The sequence below is a fragment of the Lepisosteus platostomus genome, chromosome 19, assembly GCF_059453375.1.
Source record: "Lepisosteus platostomus isolate fLepPlt1 chromosome 19, fLepPlt1.hap1, whole genome shotgun sequence".
Taxonomy (NCBI): domain Eukaryota; kingdom Metazoa; phylum Chordata; class Actinopteri; order Semionotiformes; family Lepisosteidae; genus Lepisosteus; species Lepisosteus platostomus.
In genome coordinates this window covers 5,853,968-5,869,032 of record NC_142629.1, presented here as the reverse complement: position 1 = coordinate 5,869,032, position 15,065 = coordinate 5,853,968, and the positions used below count along the sequence as shown (strand labels likewise).

Below are 15,065 nucleotides of genomic sequence, written 5' to 3'. Positions count from 1 at the left end.
CATGGTTGAGTTGGAGTAGCTGATAAGTGAAGCCTGTTCTGAGTTATCTATGTGTAGGACTTGGTAGGAGAAAAGTATAGGATAATTTAAACATCAAGCATAATACTTTTTAACTTTAGAAAATAGTTGGATTTTTCTGCACAAAACTGGTACACGTTGTGCCATTTTGATAGATTCCTGTGCTTGTAGGATTATGAAAGGAAAATATTTTTCATGTTCTTTGTTAAAACAGTTTGTGGATTGATTGTACAGATTTAAATAGAGCAAGTTTAAATTGCACCTCCATTCAGTACTGGCATTTGTTAAGAGCAATCATAATTACATCTAAAAATCATCTATACCTGTTTGTTTATTCATATATGCTTCATTGTGCCTAAAGAAATGGGGTATTTAATGAAGTTCTCTGTGCTGTAACAGAGCCAGAAACTGTCATCTTTGGCATTTTAGTGTGTTTTGAACAAGCAAAAGTATTAGCTCTCGACTTGCACAGATTTCTTACCCTGTGACAGAGTGTATGTATATACTGTTATCCTAGTTTTTAACACTGAGATCTGTTCTTTTTTCATCGTTAGTATTTCACCATCTGAAATGCCTGTGAGATGAAAGCATGACTTTTTCAGTGAAGTTTAACAGCACATTCCTGTGGTTTCCAGTCCGTCGCAGTCCTGCGCTGCCGCAGTCCTGACTTTTCCTGAAATCTCATCAAGTGCCCTTCACCGAGCTCGGTAAAAAATAGAGATGCAGTTTAAGGGGTTGCTTTCCAGGCACATGCAGTATAGAAGTCGTTAAGTTTTACTATCTTGATTTTATGCATGTCTAATTTACATTGTGCAGGATCTGCCTTTTGTTATCCTTGAAAGTCAATAGGCATCCGAATCCCCATCTGATAGCGATTCAGCTTGATTTACATTCCTCTGATTGACTGGAGAGATAATAAACGTGTAATATAAACATGTCATTGCTGTTGTTCACTCTGAGGTGTATCTCTCTGATCCAGAGGTGGGTTGCACGCCGCTGTGTTAAGAGGATTGTTTTACTAATTGATACTTATGTTGTAAAGACCCCCCCCAATGTGTGGTTTGTACAGCTCGGTAGGTTTAATGCTGTAACTTGCAGAAGCATTAGCCTTATTTTTCCAATCAAATGCATGCATTTAAACGAGCACATCCCGGCTTTTAAAACTGCAGTGCCTTCTTAACGCGTTTTTCCTTGATGAAATTTCAGTGGCGGAGAGATTTTATGCTCAAACTCGGCACTCTTGACACCAGAGCGCTTGAGTAAGGTGGTTCTGAAAGGGGACTTCGGCTGGTGTGGTCACCTGTGCTCATTGTCCCACAGTCATAAACAGATGGTACTTCAGGACCCTCCTGCAGCTGAGGTGGCCATCTGGTTAAACACTTGACAGCGACCTGATGGACAGGGTGAAAGTGCAGGACCTTGAGGTCTTCCAGCTGACTGACCATGGGGTGGCGAGAGTACAGCGATGCTTTTCCTAGTATGTTATTAAACTCTAGTATTGAAAAGTATTGTATTTCTTAGTTGGACCTACAGGCTGGTCATGCACAGGGGTCCCATCCGCAGCTCCTAACATGGGTATTGACATGCTACCAGCAGTTCACATCATGGCTTAAGTTGCTGGTTAAATACATCTTGGCTTGCCTGATTTTGAAGGGTTGGTGTATTTTCCTTTTCATGCGTTTGAGAGCCTCGTGAAGTTGTATGTTTATGTGAGTGCTGATTGTGAATTCCGTGTCGTTGGGGCGGTGTGTTTTTGCAGGTGACCTTTTTTTTTTTGCAGTGGGTGCGCTTGAAGGCGAACCAGCAGAGGTTTGGGTGGGGGGTGCAATACGCTCATGGACTGTAGCGCAAGGCATATCCCAGAAGGGTTTCCTGCTGTGGCTAATTTTGGGTAGCGTCTTCTGAGGTTGGGACTGCTCTTTGTGCCTAACCCTGAGGGGAGTATGGCAGACTTGTCTCTGGGAGAACAATCCCATCATTGTTGGGGGGAAACCACCAATTGCTGGATGCAAAAACAGCATGTTATTGAGCTGCAGTGGTGATCTGAAAGAGTTGAGTTATCAGGTCTTGTTTTCAAGGGCAAATGAGGGCAGAAGCTCGATTGTCAGTAACTCCAAATGAATGGGGGTCCTCATTCTTAAAACGTTTTGTAAAAGGTGGTGTTCATGCAACCACAAAGATTTGTAGATGTTTTTTTGGTCCGTATATTGTCAACAGCTATGAAGTTGGGTACACGAGGAATCGAACAAGTCTCCAGCTCTTACACGAGTTCCTACCTTTAAAAAGGCAAGGCCTGAATTTGAGACAGTAAGCTCTGGCTCGTGTGTTTTAAATATGCATTAGTCATCAACTGCAAAACATCTCTGGATTTTAGAAAATAAATGAGGCATGCATCTTCATCAGTGGTGTTCAGGGTGGTTTGTGCCGAGAGTGTTGGTGTTCAAGCCTTGAACACCAACATTCTCAGCACAAACCAAATGGTCAACAGTTGACAGAAGCAAAGCTGTTGGTTTATTAATTAAAGCATTTTCAACGAGGTCTTGCCAGCTGCTATGCATGTCTTGCTGGGCCATCTGGTCAGAAATGCCGTGCATGTTGTGGTGTCATAGCTGGGCTTTGTTACTGCTGCAGGATTGGAGTAAACGCCAGGAACCCAGTGATACTGTTTTAGTGTTATGTTTTAAGGGGGGAGCTAAAGGCATTGAAGGAGAGCAACAATTTTTGCAACTCTGAAAATGTTTTAGAATAGTCATTCTTTGTTGTATGATTTTGTTTTGAGTGGCACACTTTGTGAATTGGTTATTACAGATATGAGGATTCCAGGATTCAGATTAGTCTTGAAAGCCATAGATGTTGGGAGTGAGTCAGGATTCCCAGCTTTTCCTCAGTCTCTACTGCCATTTCAGGGTTTTGCTGTCAAGGTTAAGACACATTCTGGTTCTCCTTTACAAATTTTGTTTGTATACGAAAGAGCTCTGTGGTCCGATCGCAGGTGTGGTTTGGACATTTTATTGTTGAGAAAGTATAGAAACGCATCGTGATCTGTTTCATCAGATTCACCAGTGATCCTAATTTGAGTGGGAATCATTTTTTAGAAGTTCCCTCCAGAGATGGACCTTTGGGAAGTTTGTTTCTGAGGGTTCTGTTCTGTGAAACCAAGGAGAGAGAGGTCTGCCCTACAGGAGTAGCTGTTTATAGAGTTGTAATTCAGCAGTTCGTAGCAGTGTAATCCCTTAAGGAGATTAGGGGGAGCTTTCCCTGTTTTCTAATTGCGTTACTGCATCAAGTACTTTGTTATACTAAAAGGGAACTTGCAGTGGTTTGAGGGGGTGGGCTGTGTTTTTTGCCTTGGTAATTGTGGAGAAATGGAGCCTGGGTACAGCGAACGATGACATTCTTTTTCCCTTCCTTAGGGATATAGTGCAAGAAAAGGAAGGACAGTTGATGGAAGAAAGGAAAAAGAGAAAAGACGACAAGAAAAAGAAGGACGCTGGTTTAAAGAAGGTGGGTTGCTCTTCTGGCTTAAAGGCTAGATTCCTGCCAAATAGAGAAGGCTTTGTGTGAACCCTGCTTTTCTGATAAAACTTGCATGTTTATACAGATCTTTGGTTTGAAGCTGTGTGCTTGAAAAAAAAAACACTCCCCTTTAAAAGGACAGCACGGCATTGCCAAGCTTTTCTTGTCATCTGCATTTGTGAGCAGTTCTGTGCCTGTGCTCAGCAGTGTAAGGGCTGTGTCAGTTTGCCCTTGAGATTTCAGAGGGCACCAGAGTCCAGTTAACCTGCAGTAATGTTGCCTCGCCATATGACTGTCTTTTGAGGTTTTCCCAGTTTTTTCCCCCCTTTCATTTGCAACAGACTTCTTAAACTTGTTTTTCTTTTTGTTTTCAGGCCATTGAACAAAAAAACAAAGGTAGGTAGTTGGAACTTTAAAAGCTGCATTTTCTGTTTTCTGCCTGCCCTGCCCCCCTGCTTCCGAATGCTAAGGAGTGGTTGATAGCTCAAACTTTTTCTGACCTTGTCTTCCCTGTGTTGTCAGCAGCTTAAAAGGAAAGTCAGTGGTGTGACTGGCAGTTCAGCTGTTGCCAGACAGGAAGGTTTTTATGGGCCTGGAGGAGGGAGGGAATGTGTTAATAAACCTTCCATTTTAACAAGTAGGGTTTTGCATTCATTAGCGTCTCATTTAAAATTCTCGCTGAAAACGTTGGATTGAGATGCACATTAATCTTTAGCTAAGTTTTCTACAGCAAATCCAGCAGGCTCTGTTGCACAGACCTTGGACACCAGAAACTTCTCACAAGTTTCTTGGGTTTATAAAGACTTTGCTAGTTTAGTGATCCGATTGGACTTGCGTAACCCTGAATTGTCCAGGGAGGGTTAAGATGTATTTGTGCAGCCATGTACATTTTCAGTCTTTTTTTTCAGAAATTCCCAGGGCTTGATTGAAGGCCGTTCTTCAGGAAGTAGGAAATGGGTTGGGGGATAGGGTGCAGCAGACGCTGTTGTTTTGTTAAAATAATGTGAACTACAGAGTACCTGCAGTTTCAAGAACAAAAGTGGGTCTGTTTTTCAGAAAGAAAAATGGTAAACTTTGCTCCAGGAATTTCTCAGCAGCCCCGAGCTGTTGCGTTTCAGAAGCACGTTTCCTGGAAGAATCCTGAGGAAGCAGACTGTTGTGCTTTTGCATATCATTGGGTGAACAGGGCTGTAGTCAGAAAAAGCTTTACCTACAGATTGTGGTGTTGATGTAAATCTGCTGTAAAGGGACTGCGAAGAGGAAATTGATTCTTGATGGTATAAGTTTGGATTTGACAAGGGGGGTGGGGCTGCTTGGGTCCACCATGGGTTGGGTTAAAACAAAAGCATGGCAAGAAAAGAGCAGTTTGTTCCAAGCCTACAGCGTGTCTTATGATTTTAGATCTCAGATATACCAGATGAGAATGTTGTGGATGGGCATTTCTCATAAGCACTGTGTGCTGGGAAATCATCTGTGTGATCATTTGGCAACAAACGAGTTTTGACCTTGACAACATGACGACTGGCCTAGCCAATAAGTACCCAGGCAAAGCCCATCTGTTTGGCTGCACACAGCTGTTATTTCTGTTTGACTAGATGGGGAAATGTACTTTCTCCCAGTCCTGTTGTTAAACATATTCCCCAATATATAATTCTGTAAAGATTTTGTTCTTAAAAAGCAAGACCATGAGATAATGAAGCCAGAATGTGGTTTCAGTGAAAGGGTGATTAGAGTGTGGTTGTCTGGTTTGTTTTGTTGCGTTACCTGATCAGACAGTAAGGGAACAGGAACAAGGTGCCTGTAGTTTTGTTTTGGGTTCTTCCGATGCTGTTCTTAGGGCTCTGTAGGTGCTTCAAATCAGGTTGCAGGCTTTTTTCCTAATTTGTTTGTCTACCTTTAATGACACGCACAGAAGTTTTTGGAGACCTTCGCTTCAGGTTTGTTGTTCCCTAATTGAGTCTTCAAATTAGTTTAGGCAGGTTTTGAAGGGTGGAATGGGGTAATAAGCGTGTTCCAAGTCTCTTTCCCTAGTTAGTTCCCTAAGTCTAGTTCCTCCACCTAGCCTACGGCTTATCTGAAACACCAGATGGTCTTCGGCTTTGGTCTCTTGTGTTTGCTTCACGGAGGGCAAGAAACTGTTCGTTTAAAATCTTTTCTGCCCCTTTTGCAATACCCATTAAAAAATTAAGTATAATAAATGGTCTGTGTACCCATGGCCCTTAAAGTCCTGTGGGGCTTTCATGGTCTTCCTGTTTAGATCACAAGACATTTCTAATAGTTTAGGCTGGATCCACTGGGGCTGTGGTTAGATGATCTACTGTAGCCCACAAACAGGTGCAGTTTAAACACCTGAGAGAAGACGGGTTACCTCCACCTTCTCCGTTTCAGCTGTTCTCTCAGCTTGGCCATTTCCTTAGTTCTGTCAAGATGTATCTTAATGTTAATAGAATGTTGACTGCAAGACAAGATCCACTGCACTCTCACTCCTTCAGTGATATTAAATTGTCCCTGACCATCTGAATGACACTTGCGCATTACAGTTTGCTTGGTGACCTGGTAATGTAGAAAGTGGTTTATATTACATGTGTTTTGCAGCTGCTACAATTTACAGGAAACATCATTTGCAGTTGAGCTTATTTATGAAAATTGATCTAGTCACAACTGTGATGTTTTGTTCCTTTAGCAGTAAGTTTACAGTAATGCTTAACAAGCTTTTGAGACTCGTGTTATGCCGTGGATCTATGTGATGTAACGTTGCACCTGTGCTATTGAACGTTTTTTAACTTGTCGTGTGCCAATGTATTTATAGGACATTAGGCAGAAATGAGTAAATTAATCGGAGGTAATATGCATTAAATCATGCTACAACGTAGTTTGTTAGTGCAGTTACTTTCTTAAAGGTTAGGCTCTGAACTTTGAACTAAAAAAGACAGCCTTGAAAAAGCATTCATTCATGATTTGGCATTTCACATTTTTATAAGTTTGTGATGGCCTGTTGTGTCTAACAGTTGAAACTGTGATATTGCGGTCTTTTAAAGGGAAAGTGGCAAATAAACCACAGTTTACTTTGAGCCCTGAGTTAGCTTGTTCTGTGGGAGAGACTGTCCCTGCACCGTGCCTGCAGGATGGAAATATTGCAGTTTTGACCACGAACTGTACAGTTTGAGAATTTTTTAAGCTAGAAATCATTTTAGAGTGACCTAACGTCAGTGGAAAAATCGTTCTTTTGTTAAGAGGGTTTAGTTCAACTGAAGTTTGCTTAGTACTAGGTGTGCATAGAGGCTTTTAGTTTTTCCCCTCATTTATCCATTCATGGTTTGCAACCAAGGAATGTTTGCGTGTTTTAACCTGCCTACACTGTTCGTTAGAAAAGCATATAAAGTTACTTCATGAAGAGATTATAAAGAAGCCATGTCTACAAAACGGAGAGCCGCATGTTCCAATTTTAAAGTTTTAATTCTTGAATCTCAACTCAGAACAGTATAGGCTTCCTTGTATGCCTCTCTGGCTCTACAGATTTAATCCCCTCCTTCAATCCCTAAATAAGTTGTAATCCTATTTGAAGCCTGAGAAATGTCGAAACTACTTGTCTGTTGTATTCTGCATGTGGGTTTAAAATTGTGCCAGCTCTCCATATGTATCCTTTAACTTTTTCCATGCACCTGCTTTTATTTCTTTTCTGTTGCTGTTTGACAAGTGCTCATTGACTACCAGCTACTGTTGTGTGTGCTTTTTGCCTTGGGAGTTGCCACCTCTGGACTTTAAAAAAAAAAAACTGGTTGCATGTTGTGCAACAAAGCCCTTTGCAACTGGACAGATCTGAAGCAAACACAGGGCTGCTGCTCTTGATAGACCCTCCTTTCATCCTTTTGCCCAGATATCCGATAGAGGGTGAATTCTTTTTAAATTGCACATGTCACCTTTGCTACAATCTGTCAGTCATTTAAAAAGCAAATATTGAATTTTATTTTGGAACCTGTTATATTTGCTGTTATTTTGTTGTTCCTCTCTTCCTGACAGAACTGAAGGAGATAAGATAGGCATTTATTTATACCTATCTAGTGGCAGGTTTCCCTATGTTTACGGTCACTGTGCTTTGACCCTCATCCTGTTTATTGAAGCTGTTCTATAAAAAGTTGCAAAGAGGCTTGGCTCTCCTTTTTATTGGTGATTATCCTAATATTTAACAGAACCTGAAGTTTTCTTTTATTGTAGAACAGCCAATTAGATGACAGAGGAGAGTTCCAATTTTTTTTTTAAGTTCCTGGTCATGTTTTGCTTTGCCCGAAAACGCGAAGGACAGAGTTCGGCCACGGCTGTCAATGCTGGCTTTGAACGAGGTTCGGAAAATGGAAACTTTTTGTAAGATTAATACTGCAGTCTGCAATCCTAATCACAGGCTGGGTTTGTTTACTAAACCCTCCGGCAGTTGCTAGGCGATGACCACTCACAACACTGAGCGAAACACAGTAAAGCCACTGATAAAGGCATGCTGCCTTGAACCATAGTGAAACTGAATCCAGCCCCAGGGCAAACCTTGTTCACATCCATTTACAGGGAGAGGAAGCAGTAGAAACCGGGAAAACAAAACCAAGGAACAGTGTGGTTGGAGGGAGAGTAGACACTAAAATAGTTGGACTGCTTTAGTAAAAGACAGTTCTCCTGTTTTATTTTTCTGTGGTTGGTGATGCAGACAGTCCACTTCAGAGCTATTTGTTGGTGTCTTCTGCCCTCGGGTAGTAATCGAGCATTGATCAAATTGTCAGGTTTCCACTTGACTCTGTGCTGTAGTTTCTTTAATGTTTAGTCATTACAATGTGGTCTCATTGTCTGGTGAATTTTCCTGAGTGGAGCCTGTGTCCTCATGCAGATCTGAGCTACATTTCTAAGGAAGGAAAAAAACATCTGAGCACTGAAACTCTTAGTGAGCCATTCATGAAAGCTCTGCTAGAACAACAGGCACTCCTCCCCCTTAATTAGAAGTAGAAGTTTAATTCTAAAGTGTTTTGCGTGAGTTGTAGGTTCTGGGAATATTGCAACATTAAACGGAACTGCTGCCAGCAACCTATTGAATGAAAAGGGAAAGGAGCTCAGCTGTTTTGCAGAGCAGACTGTTCGGACCTGTGCCATGGTCCTGTCTTTAGGTAGCACTGGACCAAAGGTGTTGAAGGTGCTTGATACATGCCTGTCCTCTTTGCACGATAAGGCTCTAAACAAGCCCTGTAGGACCCCAAGTACATACCTTAGCTTGTTAATGGACAATCCTTCGAACTTTTCATGAAAATCCAAGTTGTAAATGGGCCTGCAAAGCCGTGGTGACCAGGCAGAAGAGAAGCAGAAGGTTTTAACCTTTTATCGGATGTCCCAGGTGCTGACGTCTGTACGGGCTTTCAACATGGTTACAGCGCCCTCAAGTTAAACCTGCATCGTGATGATTACATTTTTTAAATCTTTTCACAAAGTGTGCCACATGGTAGTGATCTGCTATACCCTCTAAATCTGGCAATTCAGTTTTTTCACAGCAGTGAAATTTTAAAAAATAACTAACACAGGACCAACTGCAGCAATGCAAATCATACTCAATTTCCAGTTCCAGTCCGGTGGTCTGGAATGCAAGTTATCCAGCTTGTGTTGTGATTATAGCAGAAGTGCGTGCTCACCTGACCGTAAATTTACTGCCGAAAATGACATGCACAACACACAGAAGTTAAAAAGTAATCCGTATCCAGTGTTCATATACATTATTTTAAAATAAATTACATCAGTAATCAGCAAGTTTATCTCTCTGGAATTCTAGGATCCCCGCTAATCAGACTGAATTTGGAGGATATGTGATTGAAAGAGAATTTAATAGCCTGATTTAATTCAGAGTAGAAAATAGTTAACATTCATGACTGCAAACTCAAGGTTTGTTCTAATGATCCATGTGAACTGGGTTAACAGCAGATAACCATCAGGAAATGTGAAAGAGCTGATTGAATAGTCTTGCTGTTTATTTCAGCAGTTATACACTGGATTTGTCTTGGCAACACTAATAGTTTGTGAATAACATAGTGTAATGTGTTACTTTGCATGGTACTTTAGTTTTTCCCAGTAACAAGAACAAAACGCCAGTAATAAACTGGAATGTTGCTTGGTAAAGCTCGTTGGAGAGGTTAGTAAGTGGTGTTTTCTCAGTACTTTTTTGCTGTGTTCATGGACGTGAGGCTGACATAACCATACAAAAACAAATCTACATCTGAGTTTTTAAAAAACCATCTGCATACCAAGCTAAAATGTCTTGAACCGTACATCTCAAACAGATGCACTTAGTGGCTTTGAGAAATGGAGTCCTTTCAGTTTAAACGACGTGATTTAAGAATTTTCCAGCCATTTACTGAAGAATGTGAGTGAGCATGTCTTGCAGGTTTTAAGCTTTTAAAATACGCTGTGTTTTGGTAGTCCGCAACAAGTGCAACAGTTTGGCAAGAGGGTTTGTTGTGGGTGTAAAATTAGATTTAGGCAGCACTACATCTTTTTGTTCTTTTTTGTGTAACATTGACATGGGGGAAAAAATCCAGGCTTGTACATCAGAATAGTTTGTTAGTGCATTTTGCACAGGATTACCACCACAAATTAAGAATATCCACTAGCCATCTGTCATGTTTCATTTGTGCATCAACAAATGAAGATATTTTAAGAAATGTTGCGTATGCCTCTAATCAGTTATAGGAGGCACTTAAATAGTGGAAAAGCAACTTTTGTCCTCTGAAGCCTTAGTATATAAATGCTACCCAAAGTCCTTGCATACCCTTGAGCTTCTCTGTAGGCTGTTCAGTATTCCCTGCAAAGCGTTATCAGTCTTATCTCTATGTAAACTAGGTAATCACTACTGCAGAGATTATATGCTGTGTATCCAGCACTTGGAGCACCTAGCAGAAGAGGCAAAGACATGTTTAAGGAGGCAGGATTTTCATTTTTCAGTTTTCGTGCTGTTACTGCTCTTGAAGTTCTTGGTGGTTTACTGCCCTGAGTCACTGTACATTGACGATCCAGCTAACCTAAATTCCTGCCCCATCTTTGTGAGGACCCTGCAGGTGTATGGACAAGGAGGAATTGGTTCAAATTACATATGCAGGTTATTTAATTTGATGTTAAAGGGCCATGGAAGGGTTTATTCATCAAAATTAATCTTGATGCCGATCAAGTTCAGTTTGCCATAGGAATAAAAACATGTTTAACAGGACTTCAACTCTAATTGTTGAAAATTCCCTGAGATAATGACAGTCAGCTGTCAGGAGGAATATGTGAAGTTTTGAGGATATCAAGATTTTTTTGCTTTATTTGTGAAAGGTGGAACTATGAATATTGGAATTCTAGACCACTACAGGTAGTTTGTAATGTATTAAGTGTTCGTCTTGGGTTTAACGTAACCTAATTGGCAGTGTGCAGATCCCAGTGCTCTGTTACAATTTTACTTCAAGCTCGGGCAAGCTGTGAAATATTTCTGTGGTTAGAGGGACACTTATGAAAAAGCTGTCTGTTGGTAGAGCTTTGCCGAGTCCTCTCCCCACAGTTATTCACAGACCCTTCGGTGTTTGATGTGCTAGTTTATCATTGCAATTAAGGCCTAAAAGGGGAGAAGGAGAGGGGAGAGGAGCTGCAGCCGGGTTAGAAAGCGCCCACATGAGAGAATCCCAGAGCATGTGTAGACTTTTCTTTTCAGCCCTTCTGAGGGGCGCCCGATGAGTCAGTTCAGCCCTACGTAATAGAAATCCGCATTGCTTTCCCCCGCTCTTCCTCCAGAATCTCAGACCTAGAAGGGCAGGAGAAGTCGGTCCGTTGTATTGCCGCAGCCCTTTCTTCTTTCCTTGCCCTGCAAAACAAAGTCCCAGCGGCCCCGCAGCTTACGTGTGCCGGCACGAAGGCTCGGCTTCCTCCGCCTGCCAGGTCGCATTCCACAGCTGACGGCCCGGCGCAGCGCGAAAGGAAGCGGCTCTCTGCAGAAAGGAGACGCAGACGGAGCTCCTGCAGGCAGAATGTGACGCTGGTGCAGGCGCCTGCCCTCTCCCCTGTATCCTGCTATTTTAAATCTTGATTCTGCAATACCTCGGGATCGAGCGGCTAGTCGTCTGCAGTTGATTTGTGTGGGCAGCTGCTGGAAAGATCCCCCCCCGCCGCCGCCACCGCCCCCACCCCCTTCCTTGTAGCCTGTGTTGTAGCTTCTCTCTGGGGCCCCCCACTACAGGCTGCAGGAGGAGTTGGCAAGCCTTGCTCTTGGAGCAGTAAAATGACACCATGCTTCTCCTCCATTTTCTAATGAAATCTCCCGAGTGGGAAAGCAACAGAAGTTGGAAACGAAACGTCGGCCTTTCCAAACTTATTCCTGAAACCCGCGAGCGGGCTGGGCAGGAGGAGGAGGAGGTGGGAAAACGGCTGATGCCATGCGATTTCCCCCCGGCTGTCGTTTGTCGCTTTTCTCCTCCCTTGTGCAGGTTTGTTGACGAGCCGTGCGCGTGTCGTCCGTCGCTTGCTCATAGTCCCGCGAGGCGCTCTGGCCGGACGGGCGCTGCGTAGCCGAGCTAAAGTGTTTAAAAGTTTAAAAAGACTCGGGGAAGCCTGGGCGGGCTGTGTGACGTGCGCGGAACAAGCAGAGCAGTTGCTTAAAAAAAAAAGCGTCAGAATCGCGCTTGGTATGGCGATGGATCTGGCTGGAGGGAACCTGTCGGGAAAGGTCACGGTTTTTCACTGCAGCGTGTGGGTCCCCAGGTTTGCATTGCAGCTGATCTTTTTTTTTTTTTAAACGTCGGCATTAATTATCGTGCTGTGAAACGTGCTGAAATTATCGAGGGGGGAAAAAAAGCCAGAGGGGTCTCCTTTTCGTTCCGGCGGCGTGCAGTCGATGAGGGGCTTGGGAGATGAAAGGGAAATCTCTGATGAGGAATAGCTAGGGTCATGACTCTTTGCTGCCATAATTAGTGTCTGTGTACTTTATTTCATACCAGGCAGACCGCAGTGGCACTGCAAGAGAATGAGGGTTCAAGGCTCAAAAGGACAAGTGCCCTTGCACGGGCTTATCACAAACAGTAGTATACTTTCTGATACAGAACCCTGCAGAGAGAAAAAAAAAAGAGAAGGGTTTTGCTCACATGGTGTCTGGCTCTTTCAGAATGAAAATTGAAGTAGGACTCTTGCGAAATCAGCTGTTTTCGACAGGTGACGAATTTGTCCTTTCGTGTAAACCTGAAACAAGTTACATGTATACAGAAAAGCCACAAGAAAGGAGTTTAATGAGTAAAATGTAGCAGCAGAGTTAATTCAGTTCGCTGAGATTATGTAATCAATTATGCTTTTTTTGCTTGTAGCAACTGTTTAACATCCTTAAATCAGTCCTTCATTCAAATATTTCGGTAGGGCAGGAGGAGTCAAGTGCTCGGAACACTTCATCAGATTTGACTGTATTAGGATCTGTTTACATAGCATCGTCCTGCAGTTTCTGATCTATTTTTTCGGTGTTAACTTATTTAACTCTCTTCCCAATTTTTATTCACATTTGTCTTTTTATATTTTCAATTTGTTCAAACCCTTTTGAAGTAGGCTCTGTCTATTTAAGATTTTTTTTTTCCAAATGTAGAGTGTTTTGGAAACTTGTCTAAAGGCGAATTTTAAGATCTCAACCCTTTTGAAGTAATTAATGAGGTCTGTCATTTCCAAAACAAGCCAGTGGCAATCGACATGCCTTTCTGCATACGTAACCTTTTTTAAAAAAAACATTCCACTTCTGTAGAGGCCTGAGCTGGAGGTGCCTTTCCCCCCTCAACACTATCTCAGCACTGAATCAAAATGTTCGTTTTGTAACTGCTCCTTTTTTTTTAGGGAGTGAAACAAAATTAAAAAGAAAGTTCTGGGCCGCCTGTCTGCGGCTGACCTATTGCTTTCTATCCAAAGAGGTTCTGTTGCTATGGAGAGAACTAGTTCTTTGCCAGAGCCTGTTATATAAATGGACACTCCAGATTTTTGCTTTAATACGGTGCACACTTGTCATCAAACTGTTCTGGGGCTGTACATTATTAGTGTCAGGTTGGAATTGACAGATTATTGATGTGAAGCATGTAGCATCCCGCATTTTGTATTTGCTGGCTTGGCACCTAATAATGGCTTTAACGTGGGAAGGGGGGTTGTGCTGCAGTGGTCCCAACAGAACAACTGGTTTGCTTCCTGTTGGTTTTTCTAATTAAAGCAAACCCCTTTGCAGTCTCTGTGCTCTGGAGCTGATGTTTGTCTGGGCCGTTTTGCTGCCTGCTGGTTGTCACTCTCCATTCATCTGTGAAATTGAGTAGAATTAGGGCACTGCTGTGGCAGAGGGTGGGGGTGTAGAGGCTAGTGTTAGCTTGCAGTAGCAGCCTGTAATAAATCCGCATTTTCTGTGTCCTTGAAACCGATACTGCTTTTCTGTGTCTGTGCGTTTTCCATTGCAATGAAAGCTCTTGTGATACAGCAGCGTTGGGTTTCTCCTGGCACGCAAGCCACTCGTGCTCATGTCCGATTCCTGTTTTCCTAGCTCAAGAGTGATGGAAACGCTGTCTTAATTTGGCAAAATAATGTTGATCATTGTATGTTTAACTGCATAGAGAGAAGTCATTAAAAAAATTGTCAATGGTAAAATCTTTCAGTCTAAACTTTTCAGTTTTACTGGTAATGCTGGCTAGGAAGTGCAGTTCAATAAAAGACCCAGGCTACAGGATGTCTCAGTAAATAGCGGTATAAAACAATGCCCGTTTTTGACTTTTGAATGTCTGGCTCAGTCTTTTTTTTTTTTCTCCCCTTGGTTCCAGTGCCAGAACATATCAAGTCCAGTTTAAGCCAGCCTCAGCCTGCCAACCCGAACAGCGGCACTTCCACCGTAACCAGCACCGTCAGCAATGCCAAGCGGGCCCCAGCCAGCAGCCAGCCGCAAGCCCCGCCTCGATACCCGCCCCGCGAAGTTCCGCCGCGTTTCCGCCAGCACGAGCAGAAGCAGCTGCTGAGGCGGGGTCAGCCTCTCCCTGTCCTTGCTGCCACCCTGGGAACCAGAGCGCAGCCCTCCTCCGGCCAGCCAGGGGGCGCTCCGCCAGCCAGTGAGGGGTCGCTGCAGAACGGCACCAAGGCCCACCACCCAGGTAGGGTCCCTCCAGCCTAGTCGGCAACAGCCCCCCAGCTGCACACCAAAAAAAAAAAAAACCACGTCTGCTTGCGAGCGTTGACCGAGCTTCCGGGCTATGCAGTTCAGTCAAGCACAGTACCAGCCTCAAACCTCATAAGCCAGTCTGTTAGAAAAGAAAAGGCTAGCATCAGCCTTTGCAATGATCACATCAGTTTTCCGCCAGGCAGACCTTGATTCTGCTAAACTCACAGAAGCGTCTGCCAAGCAAGACCTGCTGCACCTTCTTCGAGTTATTCTGCTGCAACTACAGGAGTACACACGAGCTAAGAGGAAGTAGGTTTACACAAGCCCACTGGTCAGAGTAGGTGCTACCGAAGCCTTGCATAACGCATGCTGACTGCCGTCTTCA

General features: G+C 43.2%; 1 protein-coding gene across 11 annotated transcripts in view; it reads left to right on the top strand.

Moving 5' to 3' along the window:
• The window catches only part of tnrc6a (trinucleotide repeat containing adaptor 6A), a 126,208-nt gene that overhangs the window by 86,354 nt on the left and 24,789 nt on the right, over nucleotides 1-15,065 (top strand). For 9 of the 11 annotated variants that reach the window (XM_088613022.1, XM_088613021.1, XM_088613030.1 and 6 more), the window contains 3 exons: nucleotides 3,432-3,522; nucleotides 3,909-3,930; nucleotides 14,349-14,672. In XM_088613022.1, coding sequence (XP_088469148.1) covers nucleotides 3,432-3,522; nucleotides 3,909-3,930; nucleotides 14,349-14,672 — 437 coding nt within the window. Of the gene's footprint in view, nucleotides 1-572; nucleotides 726-3,431; nucleotides 3,523-3,908; nucleotides 3,931-12,160; nucleotides 12,283-14,348; nucleotides 14,673-15,065 lie in introns of those variants that run through there. The other 2 variants (XM_088613028.1, XM_088613031.1) reach the window with 2 other exon arrangements.